Source organism: Bolinopsis microptera, chromosome 8 (genome assembly GCF_026151205.1).
Source record: "Bolinopsis microptera isolate Bmic1 chromosome 8, MBARI_Bmic_1.0, whole genome shotgun sequence".
Classification (NCBI taxonomy): domain Eukaryota; kingdom Metazoa; phylum Ctenophora; class Tentaculata; order Lobata; family Bolinopsidae; genus Bolinopsis; species Bolinopsis microptera.
Window position 1 is genome coordinate 8,391,721 of NC_087079.1, and position 16,610 is coordinate 8,408,330.

The 16,610-nt window shown below is 39.0% G+C and overlaps 4 protein-coding genes across 7 annotated transcripts in view; 3 read left to right on the top strand and 1 right to left on the bottom strand.

Annotated features, from left to right (window-relative positions):
* Positions 1-705, top strand: part of LOC134819555 (dnaJ homolog subfamily C member 9-like) — a 114,755-nt gene extending 114,050 nt beyond the window's left edge. The window contains exons 6-7 of the mRNA XM_063829550.1: positions 261-351; positions 486-705. Coding sequence (XP_063685620.1) covers positions 261-351; positions 486-619 — 225 coding nt within the window. The 3' untranslated portion in view covers positions 620-705. The remainder of the gene's footprint in view (positions 1-260; positions 352-485) is intronic.
* Positions 706-1,986: 1,281 nt separating this feature from the next.
* On the bottom strand, positions 1,987-2,514 carry LOC134820130 (UDP-glucuronosyltransferase-like). Its single transcript, XM_063830353.1, has one exon. It carries the CDS (start codon positions 2,512-2,514, stop codon positions 1,987-1,989), a length of 528 nt encoding a protein of 175 aa, XP_063686423.1.
* Positions 2,515-9,363: 6,849 nt separating this feature from the next.
* On the top strand, positions 9,364-13,891 carry LOC134819882 (uncharacterized). Its single transcript, XM_063830035.1, has one exon. It carries the CDS (start codon positions 9,364-9,366, stop codon positions 12,802-12,804), a length of 3,441 nt encoding a protein of 1,146 aa, XP_063686105.1. The 3' UTR covers positions 12,805-13,891.
* An 85-nt stretch (positions 13,892-13,976) lies between these two features.
* LOC134819558 (electroneutral sodium bicarbonate exchanger 1-like) overlaps positions 13,977-16,610 on the top strand; it is a 33,180-nt gene continuing 30,546 nt past the window's right edge. For 2 of the 4 annotated variants that reach the window (XM_063829556.1, XM_063829557.1), the window contains exons 1-2: positions 13,977-14,113; positions 14,333-14,548. In XM_063829556.1, the coding sequence (XP_063685626.1) occupies positions 14,053-14,113; positions 14,333-14,548 (277 nt within the window). In that variant the 5' untranslated portion in view covers positions 13,977-14,052. The remainder of the gene's footprint in view (positions 14,114-14,332; positions 14,549-16,610) is intronic. The other 2 variants (XM_063829554.1, XM_063829555.1) reach the window with 1 other exon arrangement.

Sequence of the window (16,610 nt, forward strand, 5' to 3'; positions counted from 1 at the left end):
AAATGGTACGGAACCATATATATCGTCTCGCTTTATATATAGTAAGATACACACATGACGAATATTTTTTTCTTCTCTTTCTTACCTTGGTACATCAAAACAAAACTCTACCAAATGAAACGATGTGGCGCTTTTTACAATTACGACCCCAATTCAACAGCCATAATAAGATAAATTCCAAACGAAGATTTTTCATTTTGTTGATGGGGTAATTTGCAAGCTTAATTTGCTCCCATATGTTATATACTAAACATTTTCAGGAAGACCCGAAGAAGAGAAAGCGAAGAGAAAGGACTGGGAAGAAAGAGGCTAAGGAGGCTTCCAAAGCTCAGGAGGAACTTGGGGGACAAGGTTTGAGACTTTATTGTCGCGAAGTTAACAGTTCAAACTTCGTAGACAATAGAAAGGGCAATTTCAGTCACGAGTTACGGTTAATTTATGTAATTGTTTATGTAATAGTTTAATTTATGTAATTTGTGTTTCAGAATCGTTGTTTCAAGCGATAGCAATGAGACAGGAAGAAAGAGGTAAAAACATGGAATCATTTTTCGATCAGTTGGAAGCAAAGTATGCTCAACCCACTAAGAAAAGGAAAACAGGAAAAGCCAAAAAGAAGTGATTATTTATGAAATGGTAACTTTGTTTTATCACTGTTTGCTATATGCTTTCCCATACACAAAGAGAAATGTTTTTAGCGCAGTGGTATTTTTATGTTTTTAACGAAACACCTGTTTAACAAAGGATATTATTTCAAATTTTAATCGAATTTATTATATTTGCTACAATTGACACATAGTCTATGTAATAAGCGCCATGAGTTGGCACAGAATTTTTTGTCTCTGATTTTGATAAATTTGGTACCAAAAGTTGCCTTTAACTGCGAATAATGAAAATTCACCGTGTAGCACGATAACGTCGAGATGTATGTGGGCCTCCTGTGCATTGCAAACGTGTACAAAGGACGAAAAATGGTTAATTTATTGCTTTAAATGCCTATAACTCCTAAAATATTGAATATTTTGAAATAATTCTTACAGGATCGTAATGAGCTTAATCAGACGCAACTTTTGGTACCAAAATTATAATATTTAAAGCAACAAATTTCAGATTAAAAACTTTTGAAAAAAGATTCCTTTAAATCTTAAAATATTAGTACTAAAAGTTTCGTCTCGATGAGCTGATTACGATACCATAATAACTATGTGATAATAATTGAAAATGTGAAAGTTATAGGCCAAAAACTAAAAATTTGAGCGAAAAAAGCACGCGCGGCGAACAAGCGCCGTGTAGCATTTTTTCCGAAAATTGCTACACGGTGGATTTATTTTATTCACATTTTTAGACAACTTTTGGTACCAAATTTATCGAAATCGGGAAAAAAAAGTTCTTTGCTCGCGCTTGGCGCTTATTACACTGACTAACACCTGGTTCTGTAAATGTAATTACTAATACTATTTGAATATTTATAAATCACATTGAAAGAAGCAATCTTATTTTGTTTGACTTTTATGAATTCAAAATCTTTCTTTTATTCACATTATTCAGACATGCGCTGGCTTGTTAAACTTAACGTACAGAATCACAGATATATTATAATTTTATTACGAGATATCCTATAACTGATAACAGCATTCAGTCCTGAGCTTAAGGCTTCTCTCAACTTTCATAATTGAATAAAAGCAGTATTTTATACAATAATTAGTAAGTGCAGCCTCAGATTAATTACTCTGATTTAGAAAACACCCTCTTGTAAATGAACCTGATTACTGGTATTGTCAGGGTAGGAATAAAGATAATATGTAGATAATAATACTGGTACCAAGGCTGGTACCCTGGCAAGAAACTATGTCCATTCGCCACCGCATCCACATACCCTAACACTTGCAACTTGCAAGTCTGTCACTCTAGTTAACAGAATTTGACGCTTAACATCCGCCATTTTCTCGTAGTAACCATTACTTCCTGTTATCTGGTTTATTTTAGATCTTATCTCCGGAGCAGTTGTGTTGTCAAGGTCAGGTATCTGCTCGCCCAGCCCAAGTACAGATTAGCAATTCTCTCGGTGGTGTAGTACTGATCTGATGAAAATTTAGGTACCACAAGTTGGGGAACACCTGAACATATGGCCTCCATTTTACTGGCATACCCACCGTGTGTTATGAACTTGAAGAGTTTTATATTCGGGTGCTGGAGCAGTGCCATCTGAGCTACCCAAGGGAACACTCTGATATTTTCTGGGAGGTTCTCTACTTGTTTGCTTTGCTTCCAGACTACTTTGTAGGGGAGATATTTAAAGGTTTCAATCCATTTAGACTGTTCTTCAGGCGGGCTATCCTTCTGGACAGACCCAAATGAAATGTAGATGAAACCCTCGGAAGCAGAGTCAACATACTCCATTAAATCTGCCGCTATGTCAGCAGGGTTGTAAGCCTTACACAGGGAGCCCCCTAGTGTCAACACTCCTGGTCCGTACGGTGTTGGACCGTCTACCAGAGGGCGGGGGTGGGACCGCATTGTTACTAGTTTCACTGACTTGTAGTTGTAAGCGCTGTTATATCATTGGTAATCCGGGAGTCGGGACTCGTTGTTTAATCACCGGTTCAATATACCAGTTATTCAAGCGTGTGTTCAACAGACCAAACACCACACGCTTCAGCAGATTCTTAGCATAACATACACAGAACGGGGGCGAAAACTTCCACAAATTTCAAAAAACTATAAAACGTCTTATGATGGTTTATTTCACGATCTTATATTTGATATTGTTGGTTGACCTTTTAACTGTTAACGAATGCATTACTCAAAATTTGGATTCAATTTGTTAGCTCGACGTTACATGGTGAGAATGGGACAGACAATCCTCCTTCAGGTTCATTGATGATTGAGGAAGTCGTACCCGCTATTTGCGTTATACATGGCAAGTATCTGGACTAATGATAACTTAGGTTCCCCATCAATCATCGATTCCTCTCAGATTCTCAGGCTGCATTTTAAGCGCTTAACAGCACCAGTTTTAACTCCAGCTTCGTTCTGAACATCTTAGACCAACTCAACTCACTAGGTATTTACATCGAGTAGAAATTGATGTTCCAGGACATGAAGGAGTGTACGGTAACGAACTAGCGGACGAATCCAACAACATCCCCATAGGACCAACCCTTCCTCCCAATTTGGTCACACTCAGCGACAAAGAAAAATCCCACTTGAGATGTTCTTCCACAAATATAAATACAGGAACTTTCATTTTTCTGGAACTCACATCAGACGGCTAACATGGCCGCTGTCAGGATAGGTCACAGCCCACTAGTTTACTTTCAGAACGTGGCGAACAACGTCAACTTCGAGACGCCGCGCAAGATTGTGAACACTTTTCAGGAGAAGCAGAAACATCCCAGTACCTCCTCTGCAAGCGCATCCAGATCATGACGCTCAGAATGAGGAAATTGTTAAACCCCTATGGAGGATCTTAACAACAGTAAACTCAACCATATCTTCAAATTTGTGGAACAGTCGACAAGACTGGATAGGGACACCCTTTTTGGGTGACGTCCTTGGATTCTTCACCAGGAACTTTCGCTAAATCCCACACTAGGAACTCAACCTAGTATATATATTATATAGGCCCATCTTCGCATAGAGACATATCTCCCTGGCTTTTACCTTGCTCGGAAGTTCCTTGTCTGCGGAAGTCCCTTGGCCTTGCCTACAACGGAAGTGGGTTTGCTCTGAGCCAGGTAGCGACAGGTTCAAGACTCCACTTCCAGTGGTATGTTGCATTGATATTTATTATTTTATGATTTCGTATATACTTTGGGAGTCCATGCCTCTGGCGTGCAGCTAGCACTAGCAGGAGTTAGTCGCGTAATTTTTGACCATTGTTAATGGTCTGGCCCGGCGCGCGTTACTTCGTAGCACCTTACACTTGCCATCGGGCCATAAAATTTCGAGAAGAAAGCGGCGCGGCGCGCGATACTTCAAAGAAATTTAGCTACGAGTAACATCCGTCAAGTAATTTTACGCCAAATTACGCGACTTTTACACTTAACGGGTTAGGTGATACTCGTAAAATATTTGTTCCATGTATCGAACATGATAGCCTGAGGTCCCCAGGTAAGGCGGGTCATACCCAGGAAACCTAACCGTTAGGGGCCTAACTTCGGAAGTAAAAAAGATAGCGACTTCCGGTTTTTTGCAAAATGTTCGTCTTGTAAAAATAACGTTACCTCCCCAGGAGGAAAATTGGGGCTTCTCATTTTAAAAAGTTATTACAGAAAAACTGTTTTTGATGCTGCGCGCAACAAGCTAGAAAAATAACTTTGCAAAATAAACCCGTTGTTATGCGTGTGACGTCATATCATGACCATATTTGGAAATGCGCGTGGAGATAGGAGTACGTATTTTGCCGATCGCCTACAGCACTTATTACGAAGTAGTTTCCAAAACTGTTATAGTCTTTTCTGTCCATTTTGTTGCTTTGGGGATAATCAAGTGGATCCCATTAATTTTAATTGAAGTGAACACTGTCTTGAACAAAATAGAAAGCATTTTTCGAATCAACAAATGTACAATGATTTCATATCTGAATGAGTAACTATCCAGCTGCTCAGTAGTTCTTATCTTATGTGCTGAAAGTTCATACTACACTCGATGAACTTGCTGTGCACTGGTAAACAGAATATCTAGAACTTTTGGCTCAAACACAAAACATCTGGCTCGTAAAATTACACAAACAAACATCATATGAAGACCGCCTCTCTCTTCTCAATGATTACGTAATGTAAATGGCCCGAGGCCCCAAACATCTGCTTTCAGGGCCTACATGGCAACACTAAAAATTTAAATAATAAGAGCAAGATACACCAATTACAATAAAACAGCTGAGAGTCGTTCCGATCATATGTTAAGACATCACTTTTCAGCCTATTTTAGCCCCCTTACTCCCTATATAACCAGTTTTACAGTTACAAGTTAGTTATTGTGTTAAAATTACACAAACGTTATCATATAAACACCGCCTCTCTCTCCGATTGGGCTCCGATTACGTAATGTGAACGGCCCCAAACATCTACTTTCAGGGCCCTACAACGCTATAAATAATTTAAATAAGAAAGCAATTCCTTACACCCCAGTTCCATGGCCGCATATTATGCCAAATTATTAGACGGAGATCGTCTACTGATATTTCTCCGGTTTGAAGTTCCACGACCGGAGACCATCTACGGTAATTTTGTTGATTCTGTATGAATTAATCTCCGAGAAATTCCCGGAGAGCTTAATCTCCGTCTAATACAGTAGACGGAGCCGGAGAATCTTCTCCGGAGATGATCTAAGGGAAATGGACCTCCGTCTAATAATTTGGCATAATATCCGGCCATGGAACTGGGGGGTTAAACCAATTCTAAGAAAACAAATATTTATAGGTTTCTCATTTGTTTCAAAACAGCTCGATCCAATCCGGTGAGTAAGTTAGAATGTTCTGTCTTTGCAGATATATCTACGCTACAGTTCCTTCAGTTTATTCAGACGAATGTTGAAAATGTTCATGATCTTTAAGTAGACTCCCTGGAAAAATTTGAGTAGACATAAATAATACATAATATCGACAGTACAACCAAAAAGAAAATATGCGCGTACGTGCGCGCGCTTTCTGTCTTACTTAACTGACGCTATTCGCTTTATACATCATAAGTAGTCAAAAACTAGCTAGAACAGTAGAAGAATATGAATTAAGCCCTCTCTTTCTATATGGAATGGCTGGAAAAGGGTGTCACCTTGACATAAAGGCACTGTAAGATTCAGGGCCGCGCGCGTCTGTTATAGAATTCTTTAAGATCATAATACTTACGTGTTTTTGACGATTGCATTAACCAGTAAAGGATAGAAAACATTTGGCGAGCTGACAGAGAAACATAACTTCCCTTCCATCGGACACCGGTCCAAAATGAAATTCTTATCCTCATCTCAAATGAAGTTTTGGTGTATCACCCTTCGAATATCTGTCTGAAGTTAAGATAACATTATTATAAATAACATAATCACCATTTGGGACAGGTGCTAACTATTAAACCACCAAAACATGTCTCACCTAGGCCTACCCCGGAACAAAAATCCACTACAGCTAGGGGTAAAATTTTACAGTCTTGATTTGTCCTAGATTTGAGTAATTTTGGAATGGGCGTGGCCCCTGGGAGTTGCCTGGGTGGGTCAAGAGGTCGAAACCCGGTTTTTCTGATGGTTTGGGACAGGTACTAACTATTAAACCACCAAAACATGTCTCACCTACCCCGGAATAAAAATCCACTACAGGGGTAAAATTTTACAGTCTTGATTTGTCCTAGATTTGAGTAATTTTGGAATGGGCGTGGCCCCTGGGAGTTGCCTGAGTGGGTAAAGAGGTCGAACCCCGGTTTTTCTGATGGTTTGGGACAGGTACTAACTATTAAACCACCAAAACATGTCTCACCTACCCCGGAATAAAAATCCACTACAGGGGTAAAATTTTACAGTCTTGATTTGTCCTAGATTTGAGTAATTTTGGAATGGGCGTGGCCCCTGGGAGTTGCCTGAGTGGGTAAAGAGGTCGAAACCCGGTTTTTCTGATGGTTTGGGATAGGTACTAACTATTAAACCACCAAAACATGTCTCACCTACCCCGGAATAAAAATCCACTACAGGGGTAAAATTTTACAGTCTTGATTTGTCCTAGATTTGAGTAATTTTGGAATGGGCGTGGCCCCTGGGAGTTGCCTGAGTGGGTAAAGAGGTCGAAACCCGGTTTTTCTGATGGTTTGGGACAGGTACTAACTATTAAACCACCAAAACATATCTCACCTACCCCGGAACAAAAATCCACTACAGGGGTAAAATTTTACAGTCTTGATTTGTCCTAGATTTGAGTAATTTTGGAATGGGCGTGGCCCCTGGGAGTTGCCTGAGTGGGTCAAGAGGTCGAAACCCGGTTTTTCTGATGGTTTGAGACAGGTACTAACTATTTAACCACCAAAACATGTCTCACCTACCCCGGAACAAAAATCCACTACAGGGGTAAAATCCACTACACACATCAAGGAAACGTGCTCTCAGAGATAAACATAACTTACCTTCCATCGTACAGGGAAAGCTGGACACCGGTCCTAATTCTTATCCTCATCTCAAAAGAAGTCTTGGTGTACTTAAGAGAAAGAACTGTCACCCTCCGAAACACTGTCTGAAGTTAAGATAAGATTATTTTAAATAACATAATCACCATTTAAAAAGGGATATGAAATATTAAACTATATTCCAAGAATCGGAAAAAATGGCAGACAGTTTTCCGTATGACAAGTTTAGAGGCCGTATAAAGGCCAAAACTACAAACTAATCGCCCAATTTTCAGCTCTGATATCAAAAAGTTTTAAAAACATTTTAAAACTCAACAAAATAAAGCTTCTATTTTGTGAAAGCAGAGAGTAATAACTTTTAAAATATGTCAAACGTTAACTAAACACTGAAAATGGAAAAGTGATCTATCCAGGCATAGAACATATCCAATAAAACCAAATACTGTGACCTGTATTCAAGTATGAAAACAAAAAATGATTTTTTGCCTCACAAAATGATTTTTTGCCTCACAAAATGACATTTTTTCAATTTTTTCTAAGTATACACATACAAAATATTCCTTTTTTAATATATTCTGGTAAAAACAAAACTGGTGTAATATTTGTAGCGCGATGCACTACTGGGTCGCGCGCGCGTATCCAATAATGCTTCTCGCAACTTATATGCAGATCGGCGAGATGCGAAGGATTGACATCGTGAATCAAGTGTAATATTTGACATACGCATTGCATGCCACTTTTCGCGCGCCCTGCGCGCGCCGCCGAAACATGTATCAATGTAATATAAACAACATATATATTTGATTCACGATCATGTCAATCCTTCGCATCTCGCCGATCTGCATACGAGAAGCATACGAGAAGCATTATTTAATACGAGAAGCATTATTTAATGCGCGCGCGCGCGACCCAGTAGTGCATTGCGCTACAACATATATATCTAACAGTTAAACACGTGAAAGAATAATGAAACTTTTTCCCCAACCGGATTCAAAGTGATGCCGTTTTGGGTTAACGGGTGATACTCGTAAAATATTTGTTCCAGGACCGTCGATCAAGAGTCCAACTCGGCGCGCGTCCGATCCTGGTAGGCTGTAAACCTACAACGTTTTGGGTTGTCATTTTGTAAAGCACTATTTTCCAATTTCATGCCAAATTGCCCAATTTTTTAAATCATCATTTTTCCTGTAAAAGCTATTCTAATCTTAAATCTATTATATTTATTTAAAGCTGTCCTAGGTGAAATCAAATTCTATAGGCTGCTGTTATGTGTTAAAAATGACATGGACAGCCGTGCCGAAATTTTTATTTTGTAGGGCATTTTTTTAGAAGATTTCAAATATGACAATTTTTATTGCCAAATTTAGGTTTTTCAATCAAACCAACTCCCGGGAAAAGAATATACTTGTAAAACTACCTATCTGGATACTAAAACATGAAGGATGATGATTAATCACTCTACACTCGACTGTCACGTGACTTTTTCAACCCGTTCTCTAGCTGGCCCTGAACGACTATTCGAACAAAACTCATTTTTGTGCATTGCAGAGCCTTATTGTAGCTTTTATATTGTGTAAAATTTTACGGACGAAATGATCCCAGGGGGGACTCCCAACCCACCGCCTCGGCGGGTAGTTGACACACCTTTCACAAGCAAGAGCCACGTTGGTCTACTTGCTGTGAGGTGTCTCAGCTACATGGGTTGGGGGTCCCCCCTTTTTCTTTTTTTTTGCAGAGCCTTCTTCTTTTATTGTCATTTTGTAAAGCCGATACCCGTATCATTTGCTGACCAAAATAACAAAAAATCTTGAAGTGCAATAACATCTTAACCTCAATTTTATTAACCTCAATGTTGTTTCGTTAATTTTGTATGAATCGGTTAACGTCATTTATCAAAAAAAGTAAAGCAGTTACAAATATGTGAATGGCAGCAAAATTTTTGTCATAAAAAATGAATTTATTTAAAGAATAATATTTTTGTAAATATTTTTGAGCATTTACCCACCCCCCCCCTCAGGCCTTGAGTTTTTTTAATTGTCCCACATTCAAACGACGATTTGGCACCCCCTAAGATGGCGCCCCCTACACAGCGGGGTTGGCTGGGCCCTTTGTTACGCCACTGCTATCAATAACAGAAGACTTACTATGTTTATCATTATTATTATCATATTGGGCATTGACTGATAGACTGTACCATGTAATGACATCTGACGATTTTTAGGCTATTAATCTTCATCATTTCAACATTATCTTTTCTAGTGTTATGTCAAATGGGAACAAACTATGTATAGCCCCTCTTAGTGAAGTATGCGCAATTATTGGAAGTAAAGTATGGGACAAAAGCATTCAGCCTGGTGATGACATATCAAAAGTAGATAATGGGATTCAACCTGGTGCGGGTGCATTATTATCTGTAGTCACATCAGAGCAGATTGTAAGGGAATTTCAGGATGATCCAGACCTATGTATATCAAACAGCATATCATGGTCTGCATTGAAAAGCTTACCAGCATTTTTTTTTCCATACGGTGTTCAACTTTCTTCAAATAAGCCAGACATCAAAATAGAATATGGAGTGTTTACTGATGAAACGGGCTCTCGTCTGTACATGTATTGCCTCTGTTTTCCTGTGAAGATTCATGTTCCTGATAAAAGTTCAGATGGCAGTATGTTTTCTATGACTAAGTTGTGTTTTTTCTCATCACACAAGTGCTTCATATTGATGAGAGACATTTTTCAATCCTTAAACTCACACTTGAAGAATGATGAATTGAATGAGACTGAAGTTCAACACTTGTTGGTGATTCTTTCCAAAGTTTTTGTTCCACCTAAAGGTACTCTGGATGTAAGTTTTGGATACAAAGACAAATCATTTGTTCTTCATTGTCAAGTTGTTGCTGGTTTCAGTGATGCCCCATTATCATTACCATTCATGTTCTTTGATCACAAATCTATTGTTGAAATAATTGTTGCTATTATAAGTGAGCAACAACTTGTATTTGTCAGCAAAGACCCTTCAACCCGTGTTCTTATTATGGAATGTTTTCTTTCTTGCATTTTCCCCTTTGAATGGCTGGCTCCATACTTCCCTTTGCTGACTGAAAATCTTTATGTCATGCTGGATGCAATGGGATATTTCATATTCGGAGCTGATAGAAGTGTTTTGGAGGAGGACCATGAGGGAAGAAGAATTGTTTTTATTGACATCGACAATGGAACGATCAGTTACTGTGGCGAAGCTACACGCCACAATGTTGATCTAACAGTTGTAGCAAGACTCAAGGAGCGATTGCCAGGACAATCCTTCAACTTTCTTTGCACTACTATAAGCAACATCTTTGACAGAGAAGAAGAATACACTGAGGCCAAAGAAGAGTTTGATTTCCTCCTCAATGTCAGAATATTTTTGGCACTGCAATATGTTTTGATTGATATTTATAAAGGCCTTCTAACATTTCAAATGAGTGCCAAGAAGAAGATGAGCCTTAACAAACTAACGGAGTATTCTGGCTACCAATTGACTCCACTTCAAACACACCTCAAGGATACAATGATGAGGTCAAACTTGAGAATAAAGTATAATAATCCATATTTGGAAAGACAGTACTTTGCTTTACTTGATGAACTAAAGAAAAAGCCAATTGAACATGTTCTCAACGAAATCAAGTTAAACAAACGCTGCAATGAATTGATTACATTTACTCCTTCAATTGATGATAATTTGAAATCTGTTGAGCTAAAACTAACAACGAGTGACAGACTGTCAGATAAATCATCGTTGCTCTACCTAAGAGCTTTATTGCTTCTGAATAATGAAGAACCAATTCTTGCTTTTCAGTCGATCAACAAGATATTTGAAGCTGGAGTGAAAAATTTTCCTGCTGTTGAAGTCATGAATTTGCTCAGGAAATTAGAGAATTTTCCTAATCTGTACAGTGAGATAATGAAACAGAATTTCATGCAACAAGCCGTGTGGGCTCCATTGACTATGGAATTAGGTCCTGAAAACTACATGAAAAGCAAACTATCTGATCGAAATTACAACCATCTTGAATTTCCAGAATTGATGCTGGAGATGGGAATAACTAGAAACCATGGAACTGCTCGACAGATCTTCACTGCCTTAAAATCTGATTCAGATCAAGTTTTGGGACAAGATGCGAAAAACTTTTGTGAAATATGGAGTGGACTCAGAAAATATCTTAACAAAAGGATATATTTACCTATCATCAGTCAAAAAGAAAAGCTTGTAAAATATTCTGAACAGGACACCAAATGTGATACTGGTATGCATTTAGTCTGTTCCATCTTTAAATTATATTTTGTGGACACAGTCACTCAGCAAGTTTGTGATTTCATGAACATTGATGAAATGACAGATATCAAAATCATCAACTGCTCCCAGATGAGCTTTCAGTCAAGGTCTAGGAAGCCTAAAGAAATATATAATATAAAACATACTACTCGATGGTGCTTAATCTTGGAAGAGCTGATAAGTGCAACAAATAGCTTCCAAAAGACCAAAGATCATACTATTTTAGTTGATGCCAGGGCTGCAATCTTGATATTTGACTCTCTACATCAATATGAGTTGAAGTATGGTGAGTTACTGGACATGTCAGAGGTGGTGGAAACAGATGCTTCGTCTAGTAACTTTTTTATTGAAAAAGTTAAACATTCTGGTTTCCTGACATATCAGAAAAAGCTGAAAATGAACTCTTCATCCAATCGCAGCATTTCAACTTTTTCTAATGTGCACTGTGGACTTGACAATATTCTTTGTAAGTTCAGTCCTAACCCTAAGATAAAAGAAACCATTGAAGTGATAGTTGCAGATAGTCAGTATATGTACATTGGCACCCGAACTTGCAGTTTGCACAAAGTCTCCATGTCCTCATTCGATGTTGAAGATCACATTTCGATGATGCTCCCTGATAATGAGAATTGGACATTATACGAAATTCTGCTGATTGACGATAACCTGTGGATAGCTGTGAAGTATAGAAGTCTGTCCAGAAGTCTTCATATAATGAAATGTGACTCATTTGACAACTACCAAACCTTGCCATTATTCAATCATAATGATCACATAGTGAGTATGAAAAGAATCGGAGAATTCTGTTTCATCACAAGTATGGATGGCCTCACCTCTATTTGGTCCACTGAAACAAAAAGCATGACACGATCCATCCAGGATTGCCAGAGTTACATCTTCACAGTTCAGGTCAGTGGTAACAACTTACTCCAATCAGTTAGAAATGGATTCTCCGCTTGTTCGGACTCCAGTGATTTTGCGTTGCATGAAACTGGTTTCACCTTGACAAAGTTTGTGGTTAGTGAAGAGCTTGGGCATATATACGGCATTGACAAAGCTTCCCTGGATACCATACGTTGCTTCTCATCCTACTCGTTTATCCATCTTACAGATTTAGACATTCACAACACGATCGAGGAATGTGACCAAAAGTCATTCTACAACATGATACTGCATGGGGAGGAACATCTGGTGTTAACCACCAGAAACTGTTCTTTGATTGTCTACAATTTGGTGACCAGGTCTTTTGAAAGATGTGTTGATAAAGCTCATATGGACCTCATTTCGTGCGGTATTACTACAGAAGATGACAAGATTATTACTGGTTCGAGATCTTTGGATGGAACTGTTACGGTGTGGGTTGATATGTTTGATAGGACTAAATTATAGACGAACAGATTATCCCTTTTATTATATTTGCATGATATAATTATCGATATAGTGTGGGATTGTTTCTATGTCAATTGTAATTTTTATGTTTGATTTATGAATTTACCTGTTTTATAGCAGATGATATGATTTTCTAGTTTTAACGGGATAATGTTAATTTTCAGAACCAATTTTTAATCAATTTGAATTTGAATATGTGCAATATGCAGTGAATGTTTATTTTTATACGTTTTTTAATCAGAGACCGATTTCTTAATAATACAATTTTAAGATGTTTTTTGTTTTTATAGAAAACTTGGTTATCAGGTTCAGTACTAATATAACTGGATGTTAATATTGTTGGTCGTGAATCATTATGTCTATTCAGTGTAAAATTTTTTTCAGTATAGTATAAAAATCTTACTTACGTATAATAATTCAAAGAATTATTTCTGTCTGTCTGTACGACCGCCCACGTGCCAATTAGGTAAACAAATAGAAGTTGCATAGTAACCATGGTAACGAGGGTTATCACACACACAGTGCGAGCTACATCTTAATCTGTTGTAGCTTCGGTTGTGATGGATATTTTTTGATTCGATAAAAACTGACTGCCAAAGAAATAGAAAACTACTAGCTTCATCCCTGTTACCACGGGCTTTCTAATCTTATTTATAATTCGAAAGATTATATTTGTCTGTCTGTACGACCGCCAACGTGCATATTTTATGAGAAATAGGAAGCTGCATAATAACCATGGTAACGGTATTCAAAAGCACACGTGCATGTGCAAATATTTGTCATCGACGTTTTGATCGGTTTTGTGGTAATTACGTTGTTATCAGTGCGAGCAACATTTTAATTGGCTGTATACTCGGTTGTGACGGATATTTTTTGATGCGATAAAAACTTACTACCAAAGAATACTAGTAACTTCCTCCCTGTGACCACGGGCTTTCTAGTTAATTATAAAGTGAAAGCAGTGTTACAATGGACATTTGTCGTTTAAAGTATGACTTGTTGTGGCTATATATAAACAGAGCAGTATAGTGTATACTTACGATTTGCTGTCTATTTTTCGATAAATCAAGGAATTACATGAATTCAAGTCACGTGGTTTGATTCAATCCTCCAAAAACAATTTTGACATTCACCAAAATTAATCCACTGATATCGCTTTGAACATCAAATTTATAATTTAGGATATTACTATCGATTCTGAAGATTAACTTTTTCATTGCAGTGGAATGATGCCTGAAGAACCTGCATATGGTACAAATAAATAATTCACAAAGCTGCTTTTCGAATAGACCCATCTCAACCATATCCGGTAAGTAGGTCCGGTATTTAACCTCATTCTGGGAACTAGGTCTAGGTCCGGTATTTAACCTCATTCCGGTATTTTGGTAGGTTTATTCTTAAATAATATGATCATGTACAATGTCGAGTAATGAAGACAAATTATCAAAATTATCCCTTTATTATGTTTACGGGATGTTCAGTCCGTAGTCGTGGCTGCAATTTGTCTTTACACCAATATGTATTTCAGATGACTTGTCAATTGACGATAATATAAAGTCGGGCAAATACAAAAGCGCCGAGGTCGCATTTGATTGTGAAGTACCGTTTTTGTCGCAACAACGTACAGACTCCCAAACTGAGTGCATCGTTGATTCCGAGTGCAGCACTGACAGTGTTGGTTTACGCTTTTTAAAGCCTCCTCCTAAACAACGCAGACTTAAAAAGAAGCGGAAGAAATCGATCGGTATGTGGTGGTTTCTTAACTTTTCACCTGTCTAATCATAACCAATTACGCTCCTAGCGTCATGACTAACCTCTAGATAATACTTATATTACACGTATTTAAAGTCATGTGTTTTCTATTGATTAGAACATCCAGTGTCACCCGGAAGTCAGCCATTGTGTATTGTTTGGAAGTGTAAATTTTATGAAACTCGAGCCTTTCTTGCAATTATTCGGTCGTCTGGAAACGCATAAAATTTTGATCAGGCACTATCTGAGGTTGGGCTGATGAGAAGACAGTACAGTTTTTATATGATATCAGAGCAGTGCCCTACCATTTCGGTATCATCGTAAATAACTGGATATGTATGTGCGTGACTGGTCACTAGTCCTCTTTCTAGATAATATAATAATCTGTTTAAGCATGTCTTATCTGTTTAAGCATGTTAAGATTCGTTTCTCGGTTAAATACATTTTTACTGAACCCAACGTGTCACTCATTGGTTTGCAGTTTAGCAGTGTTGAGTGTTTACCGGTATTTTATTTTCTTCCACTTCATACTATTCATACTGTTTTCAATTTAGATTTGCCCCTGAGATTACTGGAAATAACCCCGTTTTTCACGTATTTTTTAGTTGACTACCAGCACAAGGTATCTCAAGAACTAATGATCAAAACGGTTGTCACCTTTACTCTTTTATAATATTACAGTTACAGTTTAACCAACACAGAATATCTGCTACACACCGGCCTCATTTCATTACACACGGGCAACTTCGCTTTTTATTGGTACTTCAGATTGATGTGATGAACATTATCTGTGCTAGAACTTTGTGCTTAATTATTCACACTTTTTTAGAATAGTTCTGGAATATCCTAGAATAGTTCTGGAATATTCTAGAATAAAATTCTGTAATTTATCCTTGTAGACTGTAGTTGAATTGTAGTTATATGAGTGCACACTAAGAATATCCAACAAAGAAGTTTAAAGACTATACATACCCTCAGAAAATTAAATTACATAATACTGAAACCAGGAAAGGAACCCTGTTTCTCTCTCTCTGTCTCTCTCTCTCTCTCTCTCTCTCTCTCTCTCTGTCTCTCTCTCTGTCTCTCTCTCTCTCTCTGTCTCTCTCTCTGTTCTGTCTCTCTGTTCTGTCTCTCTCTCTGTCTGTCTCTCTCTCTCTCTCTCTCTCTCTCTCTCTCTCTCTCTCTCTCTCTCTCTCTCTCTCTCTCTCTCTCTCTCTCTCTCTCTCTCTCTCTCTCTCTCTCTCTCTCTCTCTCTCTCTCTCTCTCTCCTCCCTCCCTCCCTCCCTCCCTCCCTCCCTCCCTCCCTCCCTCCCTCCCTCCCTCCCTCCCTCCCTCCCTCCCTCCCTCCCTCCCTCCCTCCCTCCCTCCCTCCCTCCCTCCCTCCCTCCCTCCCTCCCTCCCTCCCTCCCTCCCTCCCTTCCTCCCTCCCTGCCTCCCTCCCTGCCTCCCTGCCTCCCTCCCTGCCTCCCTGCCTCCCTCCCTCCCTCCCTCCCTCCCTCCCTCCCTCCCTCCCTCCCTCCCTCCCTCCCTCCCTCCCTCCCTCCCTCCCTCCCTCCCTCCCTCCTCCCTCCCTTCCTCCCTCCCTTCCTCCCTCCCTCCCTCCCTCCCTGCCTCCCTGCCTGCCTCCCTCCCTCCCTCCCTGCCTCCCTCCCTCCCTCCCTCCCTCCCTCCCTCCCTCCCTCCCTCTCTCTCCCTCTCTTTCTCCCTCTCTTTCTCCCTCTCTCTCTTTCTCTCTCTCTCTCTCTCTCTCTCTCTCTCTCTCTCTCTCTCTCTCTCTCTCTCTCTCTCTCTCTCTCTCTCTCTTTCTGTCATAATGAATGGTATTTAAATTTTAACAACTGTGACAGTGAGTATCATAATAACTTGTTAGTGAAATTCTGTCATCTCAATGAAACGCTGAAGCGTGGTCACTAGTCAGTGGTGCCATCTTACGACAGGGCGTACGTGGTTTTGGCATCCTTTGTATACAATTGTTGTATTGTAATTTGTAATGCACAAAGCCTTCATGATACATGAAACCGAGCCTTTTATTTGTTTGTAAACGTATATGATCT

What these genes read in the sequence shown, in the direction of transcription:
- LOC134820130 (XM_063830353.1), bottom strand. Translation starts at nt 2,514, where the DNA reads ATGCGGTCCCACCCCCGCCCTCTGGTAGACGGTCCAACACCGTACGGA.
- LOC134819882 (XM_063830035.1), top strand. Translation starts at nt 9,364, where the DNA reads ATGTCAAATGGGAACAAACTATGTATAGCCCCTCTTAGTGAAGTATGC.